At 38.8% G+C, this 18,919-nt stretch overlaps 1 protein-coding gene across 1 annotated transcript in view; it reads left to right on the top strand.

The window, feature by feature from the left end:
* The window catches only part of LOC121664686, a 38,331-nt gene extending 27,599 nt beyond the window's left edge, over positions 1-10,732 (top strand). Inside the window, 5 exon segments of the mRNA XM_042028149.1 lie at positions 1,057-1,204; positions 3,445-3,509; positions 3,681-3,844; positions 10,387-10,426; positions 10,428-10,732. Coding sequence (XP_041884083.1) covers positions 1,057-1,204; positions 3,445-3,509; positions 3,681-3,844; positions 10,387-10,426; positions 10,428-10,485 — 475 coding nt within the window. The 3' untranslated portion in view covers positions 10,486-10,732.
* The last annotated feature ends 8,187 nt before the right edge of the window (positions 10,733-18,919 follow it).

Raw genomic sequence — 18,919 nt, 5'->3', positions numbered from 1 at the left:
TGGGATAGACCAATGGGTTACAGAATGATCTGCATAGGGTCTCCCAAGGGATTGTGAGTCTACTTTTCCTCACCATGACTCCAAAGTAGTCGCCTTTCAGGGAGTCCTGCTGGGCGGTTGCGAAATCTTTTATCTCAGCAGACATCCCTCCAGGGCAGTGGCTAGGCATATCCTACAGCTAACTTACTTGTTTTTTCTAAGTTTCAATGGTGCCAAAGAATTGGAAACAAATTTTCCAGCATAATCAATTTTTAGAAGTTTATATAGTGTGGTCTGGTTGAAGCCAGTTACCGAGCTTCACCTTAAAAGGATTATGTCCTAAAAAGACACAATAGGAAAAGATCATCCTTAGTGAGAATATCGGCAGCAAAAACTAGAAAAAATGCTTTGAAGACTAATTTTATAGTGGAGCTATATTACAGATGTATAAATAAGTTGTATAAATAAGTTGTTAAGTTGTTGTAGGAAAAATGTACATTAAAACTGAAAAAGGTAAATTTATTACAATGCTAATAGCTTTAAAGACAGTGTCAAGCTTGGCAACCAGCAGTTAAAGTGCACATATCTTTGCATGTTGTCGGAGCATATGGCAAGTGCAGGTTTATTGATGATTTTGAAGACCGACTTTTTGCATGAAAGGTTTTCTGAGATCTCTTAGTTGGGACATCAGTTTCCATGATGGATGATTACACTGAACACTGTAAGAGTGGCACAAACATGTGCTGGATAGACAGATCTTTAGAAGAACACAATGTTTGAATTACTGATTTTTTTTCCCCCCCTTTCTCACAGTACATTTTTTAGCCAGAAGGTAATGCCAACTTTCCAAATCCTTGAAAACCTTCAGACAGATTATACGGGGGTTTTTTTTTCCCCAGGCATTTTTGAAATATTTTTTTCCTCTTTATTCCATCACAGAAGCACTCAGGGAAGATCAAACTACCTTCAGGTCTACAGAATGTGGAAAGCTTCCTTTCCTTCTTGGAAAGAGCAAGGGAACATTACCCTAATATTTCAATACCCAGTCTGTCTTACACCTTTTTAACTTACTCTTAGCTTTAGTGGTTTGGTGGTAGAGAATGACATTGATGTAAACCTACAGAAGAACTATCTAGGCCACACTAGAAGAACTGAGGAAAGAAGACTATCACTTTTGGGGGAAAAACCTAGAATCAGTTGTCTTGTGTTGAAAACGAAAGAGAAGGTAAGGAAATTAACTGACCACATTCCATCCATTTTTAGTAGACAAGTTCTCTCACCTTGCATATGCCTGGTGTCACCTATCAAGGAATTGGCCTGGAGTGAAAAGAGGGGGAGGGCAAAGAAGGAGAGCCTTGCGCAGTGCTTTCATTTCTATGGAGAGAGGGAGGGCAGAAAGAATTCAGTGGAATATATCAGGGGAAGGCTGGAGAAATAAATGGGGAACCTCAGAGGAGCAGCGCTACGAAAGTAGGAGGAGTGTGGTTCCAGTATCAAAAAAACCAAAGACATGGAAGAAGATGGTGTGCTGGTCTCAAACCTCTCTAGGAACCAATCAAGTGTGTTTCTGCCTGGTTAAGGAGGCTGATGGGATGTCTCAGCAAAATGCTGTGATCAGGCTGGGCTGCAGTGAAGGTAGGAGGCAGGAGCTTGCAGCTCTGTGTGTACACTTTCATACTCATAAGCTTAGATGAAATTGAGATGAGAATGCTGAAGGAATAAAATAATAATCTTTATTCCAATTGAGTATGGCCTGAATTCAAATCCCATGGTGTTTTATGATACTGAGCAGCCCTGCACAGTGTGAATAGGTAGATGGTGCAATTTTGTAGTCTGAGAAGCTGTCTGAAAAAGCAAAACTTTTGTCTGTTCCTTTATTAATAATTCCAGTTTTAAAAAACTTAAAAACTTTCAAGCTTTGTTACGTATTATGGTGTAAATACTAACTATGATGTCTGGTAGGATTATTGTTGCATTCCATTCTGGCATTTTGCTAGACTCTTGCCTGCTGAAGCTCCTTATGAGCTGTTCTTTCTGTGATAGTGGAGGAGACACAAGTGCTAAAATATGCAAGAACTTTGAGAACAGCATCGACAGCCTGAACCCTATGAGAAAATGGAGCAAGCCACTATTTGCTGTAGTGCTTTACATTAGCTGATTTTTCAGAAACTCAAGAAATATTCATAAAAAGCATTAGGTACTGGGATGCCTGTAGAAATCTCTTTCCGGCCAGGAATGTTGCAGAAGAGAGCTTCACGGTGTGAACTGTAGGCTGCAGATGGATAAAATCAGAAAGGAGAGAGAACGTCATTGTGCACTGGAACATTCAGTGGCGGAACACCAACCTTTTAAGCTAAGTGGATGAAAGTGAAAAAAAGAATATATTAAATGCAAATTAATTTGTTTCTGACTTACCACAGTGATTTTAATTTCTTAATTGTGGCAAGCATCTTCCAATTTTTATGAAGAAAAATTGGAGGATATCCAGAATAGCTACAGCTCCAAGCAACTGACTGTATGCAAGATTTTTGCTGATCCATCTATAATAATGTTTTCTATAGAATTCAAATATTTTTATTTTTATCAGGTTTTCAATATTTAGCTGATAGTTTTCTCAGAATTAGTCTTGGTAAAGAGATAGTTGGGAAAAAAAAAAATGAAGTAGAAATAGTGCTGGGCGTGCCAGCAAAAATGGTACATAAACCTTCATGTAGATAGTGGCCATCCTATCAATTTAATAACTTTGAAGTAGAACTGCAAACCTAGGGGGAAAAAAAGAATAATTCACCACTCCCAGGAGCAGAGGTGGGATACAATGATCTGTAAAGACTTCTCCAATCTGTACATTTTGTGAGACAGCGATGTTTCAGAGATGGTGAATTAGTTTTAACATTTCAGAGGGGCTTTTAGAAGGCTGGAGTACCCAGTTCTAGAAACATGGAATCATTTAGGTTAGAAAATACCTCTAAGATTATTGAGTCCAACCATTCACCCACTGCCAAGTCCACATTAAACCATGTCCTTGAGAGCCATATCTACATGTCTTTAAATAGCTCCAGGGATGGTTATGCTACCGTAGCCCTGGGCAGCCTTGTTCCAGTGCTTGACAACCCTTAATATGAAGGAATTTCCCCTAATATCCAAACTAAACCTCCCCTGGTGCAACTTGAGGCTGTTTCCTGTTGTCCTGTTGCTTGTTCTTTAGGAGAAGAGCCCGACCCCCACCTGGCTACACCCTCCTCTCAGGTCATTGTAGAAAGCAACAAGATCCCCCCTAAGCCTCCTTTTCTCCGGGCTGAGCCCCCCAGCTCCCTCAGCTGCTCCTCATGAACTCCATTCACTTCTGTGGACTCACTCCAGCACCTCAGTGTCTTTCTTGTTGTGAAGGGCCCAAAACTGAACACTGGATTTGAGGTGCAGCTATTTTTGAATATTTGAATGTTTTTATATGCCTTCCATTTTCAGAAGGCCAGTGATGCATTTGAAAAAACTTCTTCTGTCTTCTTAGATCTAGGTTCTAAAAAATGTGGGTAGAAAAAAAATCATTCTTACATACTTTTGTTGTATAATACATGCTTTATATGATTAACTGCGGAGACATCCAAGATTTTAATCAGTATTGAAATTGCTATTGCAGTAATTGGTAACTTTTCTATCTGGCCTCAAAAAGAGGTATCTTTCAAAATGCTTACATGATTTAGGCTTCCAATTAATGGGAAAATTGCCATCGGTTTTAATATTAGAGGATCTGGACTTCAGAAAAATAAAGCTGTGACACTATTTTACTGTAAAACCTCCAATCAGCTGCCTGCATTCCTATCTCCTGTGGAGTTCTTGTTGATTAATTTAGAACTTCAGCCAGAAGGTAAGACATTTTTTGGAATGAAAAGATTGCCTCACGTGGGCAATTTTCCATGGAAAAAAATCTTATCCATGATTGTAAGACATCACTACCTGATGAAGAAAGCTATCCGTGTAAGTCAAGAGTTGAGCTGATGAGGAGCACCGAAACAACGAGCAGGTAGATCAGGTTGTAAAAATAGAGGTGTCACAGAAGGAAACGAATTAAGTCATGGACTTCAAACCGAACCACTACACTTTGTAAAGTGTATTGAAAAATATTATCTGTTGGGACTTGTTTATGTCATGAGAAGTAATTTTGGGGGCACTATTTTAATTTGTATTTGACAGTGAGCTGACAGAAGAAGGCAGAAACCTTATGACAGCAGCTAATGCTTAATATTAATTTATATAAATACTGTATTTATATAGTAAAGTACGTGTGTTAATCAGAGGAGACATGACAGAAGCTTAGTTCAGTAACTGGAATCACCCGAGGTATCTTTTAAAAGACAATTTAGAAAAACAAACCCATAACTGTAGGTATCTGCAGTATTCTACTCGTACAAGTGAAAAGTTTTCTCATATCTTTGATCTGGGAAGGCCGTTTAATCTTGATGTGGTGTGAAATGATAGTAATCCTGACTGATCAATTGGTAGAAATTTAAATTTCTTGCAGAGGGAAGGTCAGTAATGCTGCTTGCTGGGGCAATTTCTGCACAGCAGGGAATCATTCTGATTAAAGCTCCTTTTGAGACTGAATATTTTCTCTGATTGGAAGATTAAATGTGTCTTTAATCACCCATGTAAGATGACATCATCAGGATGCTATAAATTGGCTGAAGGATTAAATGCCCACTATCAAAATGCAAACTTAATTCTGAAGTTGGAAACTACAAGGCTGCCTTTTTTTAGTTCTTTGATCAGCACTAGTTAATATGAACCCTGACTAAATGCTATAGCTGAATAAGAAGATCTGTATTAGAATGTGTGCTAAATATAGTGAGGTTTTTTTTTTAGCAGACAGCTGCTTTCTCAAAGAATTTTTCTTTGGCAATTCATGGGAATATGCTTTTCTGCACTTTGTTCCAGATGACACTGAACATTTACCTCTGGATGAATTACTGGGATACCTCTGTAGTAACATTTACATTACAGTTAGATTTATAATTGTTATAGGGATGAGGAAGTCAGGTAACTCACTGAATTCATCCACAGAAATCCTACATGTATTTTTAATTATGTAAAAATGAGGCAGTCCAAAAAAGCAAGAAACCTCCAAACAAAGCATTCCATTAAACCATGTCTGACGCATTAGAAGATTTTGGGTAGCTATCACAGGGGAAAGGCTGATGTTAACAATTTAAAAGCCTGCTTAAATGCACAGGACAAGGCAGACAGTGTGTAATGGACTGCTTAGTTGGAAACAAGACTATAAGATGGTTGGAAAATTCACTTTTCTAAGGAAAAAAACACTACCTTTTCACAAAAGGTAGTGAAAAGTTCTCTAAATGCATCAAAAGCAGGAAGTCATTTAGGGGGCAAGTGAGGAGATGACAGGAGGAAAAAATGTCAAAGAGGTGCTTGAGTGATGACACTAACAGACTTGGTGAATTCCTTGTTTCATTTTTTATTGCTGAAGGTGTTGGGGAAAGTCTCATGTACACAATAAATTATTTGTACCAGAGGGATCAGACAACAGGTTATCAAAACAATGTGGAATATTTATTTATAATTAATTGAAAGTAGAGGGTACTTAACATGCTCTTTAATTTAAAAATGTGAGGGGAAAAACCATGCATGAAATATCAACCCAAGGATATTGGATTGATTTCTTTCTTTTTTTTTCCCTTTAACATTGAATTAATCAATTGGTGTTAAAAACAGATTATTAAGGGAGTTGTCCCATTTTCAGACAGGGGCAAAGTCCCTTCTGAAAAAATGTGTTCCAGCCATACAGGAGTTACTGTGCTCAGAGCAGGGATACATCAGACTGCCCATTAAAACTGAGGTGATGCCAGGCTTGGTAGTCTTGCAGTGTCACTTTGACCTCTTGGTTAGGAATGTATGTAAGAAGTCTACAGATGGAACAACAGCTGGTAAAGCACAACTGGACAGTGCAAAAATAGCTGTCTGCAGCCAACACCCTTGTAGGATAAGTCTTTGCTGTGCTCCATATTCTGACTCGCTTGACTTAAGTCATCTCCAGCACCCTCTTGCTAACAGAGAGAACAAGGGAGCAAGAGGAGCCAGCTTGGTTTAAAGGAAACACATACAAGTGTTGAACCCCATGGAAATGCAGAGCAAATGAGCTGCTTGGGCTGTGGCATCACCCGAGGGACCTGAGCGCACATAGGAAATGTGGGGTGTTGGGACAGCATGGCTTCTCTCTGAAGGGAAATCCCAGCTGACTAAACTTGGTATGTGTTCCCTGAGTCAGCAGGTAAAGCTGTCTAGTAAGTGTTCATAAAGCCTTTGATGCAGGTGTACACCTGAGGTTTTTAAAGCATGAAAGCTACCACAGAGTTGGAGGAGAGATGGCCAGTAGACAGGAGGCAGAAGTGGACCTTGGAAAGTGAAAAAACTTTTGGAAGCTGATTGGATTTTGGTGGATACTCTCAGGACAAAATGCAAAACAGAAGCCTTCTTACTTTGTGTAGTGGATTATGAAAGGAAGCCTCTTTTGTTCGTAAGTGTTTCTTTAAAAATAAACTTGGTATAAGATACCTTTAAGTAATCGGTAGCCTAGAGGAACTATAGTTTGGCAATTCTCACATACTGAGGGTTGTTACTCTCATGGATGTTTGGTTTTTAAGTTTAAATTTTTTAAAACTTAAAAATTAATTTTTCTCATAAATTGTTATATTATTAATGTCAGGTGTAATCTTCTTTGGCAATTATGATGGAACATGAAAAATGAAACTACTGGCACTGTATCTTTTGTCTCATATCAGACTTAACAGCTCAAATTATTTCCATCATCCTAAGGCTTTATTTGCAGTTATTGCCTTGAACCCTGGTAATGGATGAAGATGCAGGAAATATCCTTGAGAGAGCAGTTAATAATTATTATTACACATAGTGGATAAAAAATAGTTATTCAAGCACCCCTGTTGAAAGTAGATCCATAATTCATAATGGTTCTTGATTGCGTTTTAAGAGATGTCTGTGGGTTAAAATGTGTTTCCTATTGGCCTGAACCTTGAATTGGTGAAACTCTTTTACTGGAGCTGGAATTTCTATATGCTTTTCCTTCCTTCTGTTCTTCCTTCCTTCCTTCCATCCTTCCCTGAGGCTGCAAGAGTTAAGACTGGGAGATGCTATTATAGGGTTCAGCGTGATCTTAATGTGACATCCAGTATATTCACGTGAGATCCATAATTTCTGGTTGGAACTGCACGTTCAACTGCACCTTTAGCCATTGTGCCCTTAAGCCTTCTTATTTCACTTCTCTGTCACTAGGCATATTAAAACAGAGATTTTGAAACTATTTTAATTTCCAGTTGAAAAGTCTGGTTTTATTTAAAATACGAGTTTGCTTTTTATAATAAAAAAATCTAAAATTCACCGTTGCCAGAGCTTCCCTAGACAGCAGTGCAGCGAGTTTAGACTTTCCTGAACAAAGCATTGGCCTACATTAAAAACTTCCTATCTTTTTCAAGTCCCAAGCTGCAGCCATAGACTGAACATGGCTGTGCATGTTCTGGTTTACTTAAAAAGTTTTTGAGTTACTGTGCTTGTGTTTATGTAGAAAAGCAGGATGTAGCCAAGAGTTTGCTACACGGTAGTGCAGTCTGCAATACTAAAAGGGTAGAAGCAGTCTTCTGGATCACCCATGTTCAAAACTCCCTGTTCCTATTATGTGAAAACTACTGTCACAGTATAGTTAAAAATAAAGTTCTGGCTAATTCTCATGTAATAATTAGTTTCAGGCTCACATTTCCCTATTGTTCAGAGGCAGCTATATTTTAATGAACATTTTGTGGAAGAGTTTCCTAGGCTGTTCTGTGCTAATCTAAATTTGGAGTGAATAACTATAGATGAAAGCCAGCATCTGGTATGCTGACTGTAATGATTCAAAAACGCTGGTTTTTCTTAACATGCACCTGCTTTAAAAAAAAAAAAAAAGGTAGAATATGGTGGCCGGTGAACCTACGTTACACGGGACAGAGAGTTTTCAGTGAGACAAGTCCCTAGTACCACAAGAACCACTTTATGTTGGGGTGACCAGAAAGGATTCTCCCAGGATGCATTGTTCAGTTATGTTAATCTATCCCTGTAGGTTACTGACGGTCGGAGACGGGACGGAGACGAGAGATCTCTATAGTCTGATCTTGGGACACAGGCGGTTTATTGCAAAAGGCGTGGGTATAGGGGCACTGCTCAGAGCTGCCAGACTCAGCTCTGAGCAGGCCCAAGAGAGCAAGAGAGTAAGCGGGTAAGAGAGGGAGAGTGTAAGAGCAAGAGCGGAAGTGTCTGAAGTCCTGGTTACAATACAATAAGTCATCTTCTGTACTGAATATTCTAATTGTCACTAACCAATCTAATACAAGATACAAATCCTATAGCATTTACATACAGCCTATAAGAGTTCTTATATTACCATAGAGTGTTACATCTTAACTTCTAAAAACTACTCTTTGGACTCCTTCTGCTGAGCTAGTAGGGTCTGCTCTGACCCTTGGACCTGCTTGCAAGCAGAGGGTATTGTTCCATCAAGAGGGGATTACCTTCAGTCGGCCATACCATTGTTTTCCAGTTGTTCAGTAACTAAGACTTGGTATTTCAAAAGTGGCTTTCATTTCGATGTTGCCTGTAGTTTTCATATTCCCAAAATCTTTTGTCAGGCAATCATATTTATAAGGCTTTCCTGTTTCATCTTCCCCAACATATCCCAATTTGAATTCCCCGGTTGGCTGCTAGCCTCTACCCCTCGTCACTCTCCCAGAGCTTCCCCATTGGTCCCCATTCCCTAGTCCCACCATTTCCCGCCCCCGGACAAAACCTCTGAGTTTGGCGTTCTCATCTTTGCCTCTGGAGTCTTCAACAGTGTAGAAGCAATAAATGCTCCTGTTGGAACCCATGCAAAGAACCTTCCTGCCTCTTTTGCCTCCAACTTTATACTGAAGCTAGCCGTGCATTTGTGTGTGCACGCGTGTGACCCCGCAGAGCCAGACAGAGACAGTAATAGTAGAATACGAAAGTTGTGGTGTTCTATGCACTCAAAAATATGAAAATTGACAGATTTTCTATTTATTTTGGCTTAGTATGTCTCATGAATTAAGATTCTAATTCACTCCCCCTTCCATTACATTCCCACGCCTCACTTTGTGTTAGAAGTCACAGTGTACCACCATCTGTGAGCTGCTTATCTTGCTAGAATGATACAAAATAGATAAATTCTTCTGGAATAAGTGGCACACTTGTATACCTGTGCTCTGGAATAACCCCATGCATATTATTCACATAGTTTATTTTGAATTCTTGTTTTCCCCTTGCCCCAGTGGTCCCAATTAGTGCTATTTTTCTCTGCATCACAAAGCTAACTTCATCTCAAATTCAGTGTTAAAAAATTGTGCAGTCAACTCTCAAACAGGGTTTCAGAAATAAGTAGTAAAATTAGGAAGTACACGAAGAGTTGTAAACGAGGCTGAGACTTTTGAAAGGAAAAGTCAACTCATTTATTTATTAACTGCTGAGAGCGGGAACCCAGGATAAGCCCAGGCTCCACGCAACAAGCCAGAATAAAACAATACACCAACAAGACAGTGAGACCCACTGGGTGCTCCCTTGGACCCCAAGTTCCGCAGGAGGACCCCCCCTACCCCGCCCCCCAGGTGCAGGTAGCTTTTAAAGTCTTTGGTGCTACCGGACCGGTGCATTTCTTAATCCTCATGGTGATTGATCCCTTTCCTGTTCGCTGGTTGGTCTATACCTCCGTGCATTCCTCACCAATCATTTCCAAACAAGTCCACTTCATTGGTTGGCTCGTTCTCCAATCACAGTCTAGGGCATCGTTCTCATCCCTTGTACCCTATGAAGCAATGCGCTAGAAAGTTCCTTCTATTAAACCCATTGGGTCCTTGTTAGATCCCCATCCAGTGGTTACATTCCAGCATTACACCCGTACAGTCTCGCAACTTCCCTTCAGTTAACGTGTCCATCTATTCCACCCTCAACTCCCCTCTTCTATATCTCATTTAAACAGTAATAACCAACACCCTGAAACCAACTCATTTATTACACGAAGCATTCCTCAGAAACATAAATTCATTCCTTGCTTGGGTATTAACTCTCCGGGGTCTACATGTGTCTATATTGTGTGAACATAAAATACTTCTCAAGACCAGAACCTAGTAAATTTCTGTGGTATGCTGTGGAACCTGGGGGCAAACTGAATCCCATAAAATGTGGCAGTTGCTAGGGTAACGAGCATTACTTGTGACTGCTTATTATAAGAACTTCTCTTTCTGAGGGGGCTTTTCCCTTCTTTCTTCCTTTTTTTATCTTTTTCTTGCGTAAAAAAGGGATGGGAAGTGTCATTCCATTTCCACACATTTTTTAGAGCAAAACATGATGGGTGTTGGACCCCTACTTTAACAAATAGAAAGAGAGGCTTTCACAGATAGGGCCTCATTTATATGTGCAAGAAATGCTGAATTTTAGAAGAGCACCTCTGACTTTTCCAAGCTTTTCTATGGCAGTAAATTTTGTTCCTGATGACAGCACAAATGCTCTAAGCAGAATAAAATTAGTTGGGAAATTTTGAGTGCTGCTCATCTTGCTTCTTATTGTAATTCAGTCTGAAGTCATAGGAATCCAAAGCAAAGATAGAACAGTATTTACAAAAAGAGAATAAACACATAAACATTTCATGGATATTTTTTTTTTTTCCCATTAGCAGTTATGGAAAGAATACAGTATTTTGCCTATTCACAGCAAAAAGGAAGAGAGGACTACAGGCAATGCAATGAATTTGCTTTTAAATTTTTTCTTCCATTTGACATCTTATTATTAATTTTAAAACACATTTGCAAGTGTATTCTGCTTAAAAGTGAAACATCTATTTCCAATCCTTTTCATAAAAATTTTGCTCTCTAAAGACTTTTTTTTTAAAAAACCATCAACAATATATTTTTAATTTGAAACAGAAATGAACACATTTGAGATGATTTTATTGCCAAATCATCTCCTTTTTTTGGAGTTTTTTTTTATGAAAATAAATTTGGAGGAAAGTTGAAAAAGCCTACTATTTTCAGTGCAGCCTTAGCAACCAACCTACTTGGTCTCAGAAGATATTGCAATTTGTTCTACTTATATGAAAATTAAATGTCACAGTGATTTCTTTAAATAATTGAGAAATACTTGCTTTGCTTTCAGTCATTTCCCCCATATCCTAAGAAAAAGCAAAGCTTTTTGAAACCAAATACCAGCACTTAAAATGTGAGTGTGTGAATTTAGCCATTACTTCTGAAAGTGAATGATCTTTTATTATAGATATGAGTATTTGCTGCTCTTACTGAAGCCAGCAAATCCGAATATAAAGCATGGGGTGCAAATTAGAGGATTTTAGGAATTCATGTCTGAAAACAGTAACTGACTTGAGCTGAAAAGATGATCCCAAACCCACACACTGGAGGTACTCTTTCTATTGCTTTTAGGCATGGTAGTTGATGCTTGTTAAAACACAAGAAAACACTATTTTAGCAGTCTGAAAAAAGCAGTAATTGCCTTTAGCCATTCTCCAAACTATTTACAAGCTCATTTTGAATTTTCTAAAGAGTTTTTAATTAATCAAAGAAGCTGAGTTGCAAGGGACCTGTCAGGATCATGGAGTCCAACTCCTGGCCCTACACAGGACCCCCCAAGAATCACACCATGGCCTGAGAGACTTGTCCAAATGCTTTTTGAACTCTGTCAGGCTTGGTGCTGTGAGCACTTCCCTGGGGAGCCTGTTCCAGTGCCCAAACACCCTCTGGGAGAAGAACCTTTTTCTAATCTCCAACCTAAACCTTCCCTGATACAACTTCAGACCATCCCCTTGGGTCCTGCCTCTGGTCACCATGAAGACATTGCTGAAAGTGATCTCTTACAAAAATGAAATGATAAGGTCTCTATTTTCACCCAGTAACAAGTTCCTGAAGAGTGGCAGGGTTGGCAAGCACAGGTTATCTTAAAAAAAATCAAAGCCTAAATTTCAAACTCTTTGTGACTGAACTTGATTCTCAATACAGTATTTAAGTGGCAATGGTAATCCTATAAAATAAATTTAAAAACCTGGTGTCATAACACCAAACAGAATTGAAATATACAATAAAAAGCACCTTAGGCTTTTTGTATGGTAGAGTTTATAAGAAGACATAGAGCTGTGATGACATTTCCTTTCCTAGTTTGTGAATTCACAAACTGGAAAATTCTAGTTGCTTCAATAACTTTGTAAAGTAATTTGATAGTAAGAGCAAATAATGCCTAGAGATAGCTACAAAAACTGTAATGTGATGTAGGCATGATTTTTGCTAATTGCAATATTGTTGGATAATTTCCCTGTTTTAGTGGTAAGAAACTTGTCTCTCTTTTAGATGCTATCATTGCTCCCTGTCATCTGCAATAATACAGGCTAAAATACATCGTGTTGTGAAAGCTCCTTTTTCTGTGTGAAGATACTTAACTGCTTTTGTTGTTAGGGTTATTAAATACAGCACGCAAAAAGGTCTATTACTTTTAACTGATGTTTCCATATGTATCCTAAATCAGTGAGAAGTAGCTGAGCAATTTTTAAAATGGTGCTTAGAGAAATTAAATGTCAGGACAACAGAAGGGAAGCTCTTAATGAGGCAAGGTAATCATAAGTTTTCTTTGATAGTTCCCCAAAAATGTGATCTGAGCATGAATGCGACTGTTTGTATTTCTAGTGATAACTAGGAATGATTTTAGGAGGCATCCTGTAAAGCTACAGTCTTTTTGTATTTATGACCCTGTCACCTGTATAGCCTTGCAGAAATCATAGAATTTTGCAGAAGAGCTATGAAACAGAAGCATGGTGGAGGGATTGCTACAATATCTATAGCAAGTGTGGGGACAACCTAATTGCACTATTGCAGCTCAGGGCTTAAAATAACATGTCCTCCTAAGACAGCTGCTTAAACTTGATACAGCTAGACTGTTGCTCTGGGAGTGAGTGAGATCACACATAGTTAAGTATTTATTGCAAATCTAGTCCATGCAAAACTGGACAGAGTCAATTCACTTATTGTGTCACCTGCCAGCATAATCCCTCTTTGTGGCTCCTTTATTTTTGTTCTTTTTCATTTAAGTTATAACTTCTGTTTTGGTTAAAGAGTTTATCTCTTTGGACATCTTTGTACAACATCTCTTTTGTTGCAGGCTTCTAGATATTGTGACCCTTAGAAATGATAATAATAGTATTTAGAATCATAGAAACATAGAACTGTGGAATGGTATGTGTTGGAAGGGAGCTTAAAGATCATCTAGTTCCAACCCCTTTGCCATGGGCAGGGACACCTTTCACCAGACCAGGTTACTCACAGCCCCATCCAGCCTGGCCTTGAACACTTCCAGGGATGTGGCATCCCCTGCTTCTCTGGGCAACCTGTGCCAGGGCCTCACCACCCTCATAGTAAAGAATTTTTTCCTAAGATAACGTGTGCTTTTTCAGTTTGAAGCCATTCCCCTTCATTCTGTCACTACATGCTCCTTTAAATAGTCCCTTTCCATGTTTCTTGTGGGCTCCCTTCAGGTAATGGAAGGCCACAAGTAGGTTGTAGATCACAGGATCCATTCTCAGCTAGTGTTGGTCCTAGGTTTTTCCCGGTCCCTCTCATCTTCCAGCTTGATGCCATTCTTTCTTTAAATTATTAGTACTAATATGGAAAGATTATTTTTAAATCTTGAACTCCAAAAATAGATTATTTACTGAAGATAAAATGCCGAATAACCACAGACAGGAGGTGTGCAATAGTGAAATTAGCTTGAAATAAATTACATCAATTGAGGACTTTGGAAAAGGACTTTGAAATTTTATTGTTTTAATGCTACGATTTAGAGAAGTTTATAAGAAATGTCCTTTCCTGTAGAAAGTGAGCTTTATTTTTTTTAAGTAAACTCTTGCTGTTTTTTCAGTAGTAGGAATTTTAATTGTGAACTTTACAACAGCAGTGAGGCGGCATTAAGTATGGTAAGGTATACCATTCCATATCTGTACTTGTATAAAAGGGGTTTTGCTGTCTGAATTTGTGCTCTAAAAAATCAATGTCTAAATGGCAGAATAAAATGCAAGGGTGGGAATTTGTTAAAAAAATCCAAAGCCTTCAGTCAAAAATGTCTCTTGTGGTAATATTTAGCTTTATTAACAGTCCATGTCAGCTGTTTTTGTTGAATGACTCATAGGGTCCATGCTTCAAAAGAAAAGGAGCCATATCTCCAAATCTTATGTTCAACTATGTGACTATTAACAGAAAAGTACTGTTATTTCTCAATGGAATCCAGTTTTGCTAAAACAGTGTGGTATAATCGTGAAACTAAGCCACTTTCTTAACTTGGATGTAGCATGCATCCAAATGTCATATGTAGGAGAATAAAGAATAACTAGAATTTAGCCTGGTTTTGGCAGGGACACAGCTAATTTTCTTCCAAGTAGCTGGTACAGTGCTGTCACATTGCTGTGTTTGAATTTAATATGAGGGTAATGTTGATAACACAGGGATGTTTTTGTTACTGCTGAGCAGGACTTGCACAGCATCAAGGCCTTTTCTGCTTCTTGTGCTGCCTCACCAGCGAGAAGCTTGGGGGCACAGGAAGCTGGAAGGGTACATGGCCTAGACAAATGATCCCAACCCACCCAAGGGATATTCCACACTCTGTGGTGGCATCTCAAAAAACAAATTGGGAGAAAGCTAGTTGAGAAGCCACTGGTCGGGAACAGGCTGGGCATTGGCCATTGGTGGGCAGTGGGCAATTGCATTTTACTTCTCTTTTTTGTATATTCTAATTCTGGGTTTTTTGTTGTTTTCATTTTCTGTCCTATTTCTGCTCTGTAAAGTGTCTAAAGTGTCTTTAACTCAACCCAGGAATTTAAATTTTTTTTTTTTCCCCTAATTCTCTCCTTCATCCCAGTGAAGGTTTGGGAATGAGTGAGCAGCTCTTAGGTGTTTAGCTACCTGCTGGGTTAAATCACAACAGAATTCTAAAGGAAAAAAATGTTGAATTCTTGAACTATTATCTTGTGAAGAAAGATTATAGGGCCAAGGTATGTTTAAGAATGACTAAAATGAACAGCATATTCCTGATACATTTTTATGTCTTCCGAGTGCTATGGTCATAAAAAACCAGTACTGTATAATAAATACCTGGTACCAAGTTGTAGCAAATATTAAAGAACAGCATGTAGTGGAGGGGTACAAGAGTCTGTGACTTAGGAAAACAAGAGATTATAAGGCCAGCTAAAACCAATATAATAGCAATGAGTATAATGGTTTTCTTTCATCACTTCAATAGAATGAAATAAACTGATACAGGTTGTCCTTTGCCTCATCGAAATAAACACCATTTATTTATATGATTTTATTAGGATGCTAACTGGAAATGAGTCTGTAACTAGATGAATTATTTAATATGAAATGTGTGTAAGCATGAAACATATGCTAAGTATTGTGGATTGATTAGTAAGGGAAGAAAACTGAAATAACTAGGAAGAAGGGAAGTGATGCAGTGATATATATTAATGATATGTGTTAATTTTTGATAAAAAAATATGAGCATTCTGTGGCTGGCCTGTGTTTTCACATGTACAGCTAATTAACATCAAGATTTCTAAGAAGTATCTTTTAAACTGGAATAAACAAGGGCAGTAAAAGATCAGCACTTCTGTATTGTTTGGAGGTTTTCTTGACTGTGTTTGAGACCAGAAGCTGAAATATATTTTTACAGAGTAGCAGTTTTCAGGCCTTCTCAGGAAATGAGTTCAAACATTCCAGTCTCATGCTTTCCATCTTCACTTTCAGAACCTAAACACACCTTCTGGAGGTGTTGCACTGTTGGAGTCTCCCTCCCCGCTGCCATGTAGTCCTGGGAGAGGGGCCCCGGGGGGAGACACGGCGTTTCTTTAGCCCCTGGTCAGCTTCATTCCCCATTGGTTGTTTTGTGTTCCCCTGCGCGGCCAAGCACCCTCGGGTCCCGTGATTGCCTCATTCCTCGGCAGAGCCCCGGCCATGCGGCTGGAGAAATAAACATGTCTGAAACATCTATCAAGAATCTGTCCATATATATTTCTTTTCCATGGACCTCATTGTCTGATACACGTGTTGCAGTATCCCCACTGTAACATTGCACAGTATGAAACCATGCTGGTATTGTTTTAGGTGCATGGTTTCTGTGTGTGTGTGCACAGCTGAACAGCTCCATGCCCCTAGCATGTGTAGTTGCTTTGAAATCCAGCCCACGGCAGATGAAGTTGATTATTTGTTATTCTAGTGGTTTCTGCCTGTGCTACCACAGCAGGAATCTCATGACAGAAAGCAGTTATTTGTCTCCTTCCTTTAAACGTTGCTACAGCTAAGATGAGGCAGTTTAAAATCACATTGCTTTAGAATATTTAAAATACAGGGAAAATTCAGTGAGAGCTTGGGAGTAATGAAATGTGAAGGCATTGTTAGACATGAGCAGAAATGTTTTTTCTGGGACTGAATACAGTGTAGTGAAGGCTTAACAGTTCCTGATACAAATGTTTTTCTTTTCTCAAAATAATGGAGAGATGGATGGGGAACCCAAATGCCATGGCCTAGCTGGGCAGTAGGAAGTCAACTATCATGACATCTCACTATCAGAGGTGAATACTCAACCTTCTCTTTCACCTGTTCAATCTAGAAAGCAGGAACATTTGAGAAACATATGAGTAAGGTAAAATTTATTTTGATTGATAAGATGTGAAGAAAAGTTGTTTCTGTAGTGGTGCCTAAATTATTTTGGGCTGCATATAAGAAATAAGAATTTTTATTTTTTTAATAATAATGTCTTCTCATCTCAGTTGTAGCATTTCTCTTTTTCTTTCTTTTTTTAAACAAGCAGAGTTTATATGCACAAACAGAATTAAAATCCTCATATGGTAAGAATTGATTTAAAATAAAAATTGCCAAAAGGAATGATTTCATCGTATATACATGCCACTCTCCAATATCATGCTGAGTTTTTAGATTATTTCCCTGATCAATTATTATTTAAGACTGTTGTGTAATTATCTGCTCACAGTGTTATAGTGCCTTTATGGGTACATTGCATAAAATGGCATACTCAATCCTTCTTTCACAACTAATCATCTGCAAGACCATTGCTAATTTGGCTGCTTCAATTTAGCCTTTATTCCAGCCTAGATATCACCATTATATTTAGGCCAATTATATCTCCAAAGCTAGACTTCTCTGTATAATTATAACTTGCATTTCCTGCTCAATAACAAATAATTTCATCTTTCCTGGATAATAAACACGTCAGGATTAAGTATGAAAGTTGGGGTTTTTTTAATCAGGATGTAGTTGTTCTTGATAACTGGGAAGAAGGTCACATTGAAAAATTGGTTTGCCGTGGGCCTCCTGTCAAAAGAAGAAAACACTTTATTATTATTCAGTGGCGATTTTTGAATTAGTCCCCCTACTATCTGCTAATGCATGAAATATCAGCTGCCACATTCTGGTTTGCGGTCAAAAGCTGAGCAGTCAGTCTAATGTCTTCTGGCTGTGAGTGTGCCACAGGGCAGGAGACTGGATGAGCCTGCAGATTTCAGCAGGAATCAGAAAACAGAATGAGTGTTGCACTGTGCCTGATTAGCCGACATGCTCCATTCCAGTTGTTCTCTGTGGTGCAGGGGAGTGTTGATAGTGTGCTGGAAAGCTGGCACCACCACGGGTTTTGATTTCATCCAGGTAGGAAAATAAAATGTAAAATAGGAAGCGGGAAATCTGCCAGAGAGAAGGAAGTCTGTTTTCCTGGGACCAGGGAGTCCTCACTTAGGCAGGAGCCAAAACAATGGCAACACTGAGAGCAGAGGTGTGGGAGAAGATGGCACTTTTGGGAGGGAACCAAGTATATAATACAAGCACATCTAGAACATACATGTGAACAACATAAGGGATGTTAGGAAGGGGAGGAGGGCAGAAGTGAGTAATGCCTAATAGCAGGAAGCATACAGAGTTCATGGTTTGTGAATGAGTACCAAGTGGAGGACAGTAGTTTTTGAAAGCTGGACAACAGAGCAAGCTGAGTCCCAACTTTGAGCCCTGGCAGGGGGCTCACCATTTGGTCACTGCAGAGGATTTCTAAAAACAGAAGGAAGTGTTTGAAGAATTTATAGAAAATATGGGAGAGGAAAGAAAGGGAAAAACAAAGGCCTTCTGGAGATATTCAGTGAACCTGAGTTTGAGATGTGCACAGAGCACACAGGTCCCTTGTTCACATCACTGCTGGACAAGTGAGACATGGGCGTGGGCCGCAGGCAGAACCACAGCAAGATAAATAGTAGTGAATGCCATCTGAATAGCTAGGTTCAGACATGCAGTGGCTTTGGGTGGAAAGCCAGGAAGTGCTTAAAATCATATCTTCAGAAATTTTATGTGTTTGTATCAAAAAATCTTGGACATTTACTATGATTTGGGGTAAGGTGTTAAACCAACACAAAGCTTTTTAATAGGCACTCCTTAATGCTTGTAAAGATTTCGGTAGGGCTTGTCTGCTTCCATTAGGATTCTAAGAACAGAGGTTTTCCTATCTGATTTAAAGCAAAGTCCAATGGAGCATCGAATGAGATGAAGAATTGAAATATAATCTTAGGGGCATGTTCTCAGATTTTGAACAGAAAGCTGAGTGTGAGATTCATAGAGTACTGAGTACTCTGGATATAAGTTGCTTCCTGTAGCATCCAGTTAGAGGGCTGATCTTTATTTGCCATTCACAGCCCAGACAAAAATAAAGTCTTGAATTAAATTTTAACCTTTGATAATGTTTCTTAAATGTTTTTATTAACATGTAAATACTGAATTAAATACTGAATTTTCAAACTGAAAAATAAAAAATATAAGGCTTTTTTCCAGTT

The sequence above is a fragment of the Corvus kubaryi genome, unplaced genomic scaffold, assembly GCF_017639235.1.
Source record: "Corvus kubaryi isolate FWS band 111438036 unplaced genomic scaffold, C.kubaryi_AGA036_p1.0 37302, whole genome shotgun sequence".
In the NCBI taxonomy this organism is placed as follows: domain Eukaryota; kingdom Metazoa; phylum Chordata; class Aves; order Passeriformes; family Corvidae; genus Corvus; species Corvus kubaryi.
Note: the sequence above shows the minus strand (reverse complement) of the source record. Positions and strands in the feature narration are given on the sequence as shown.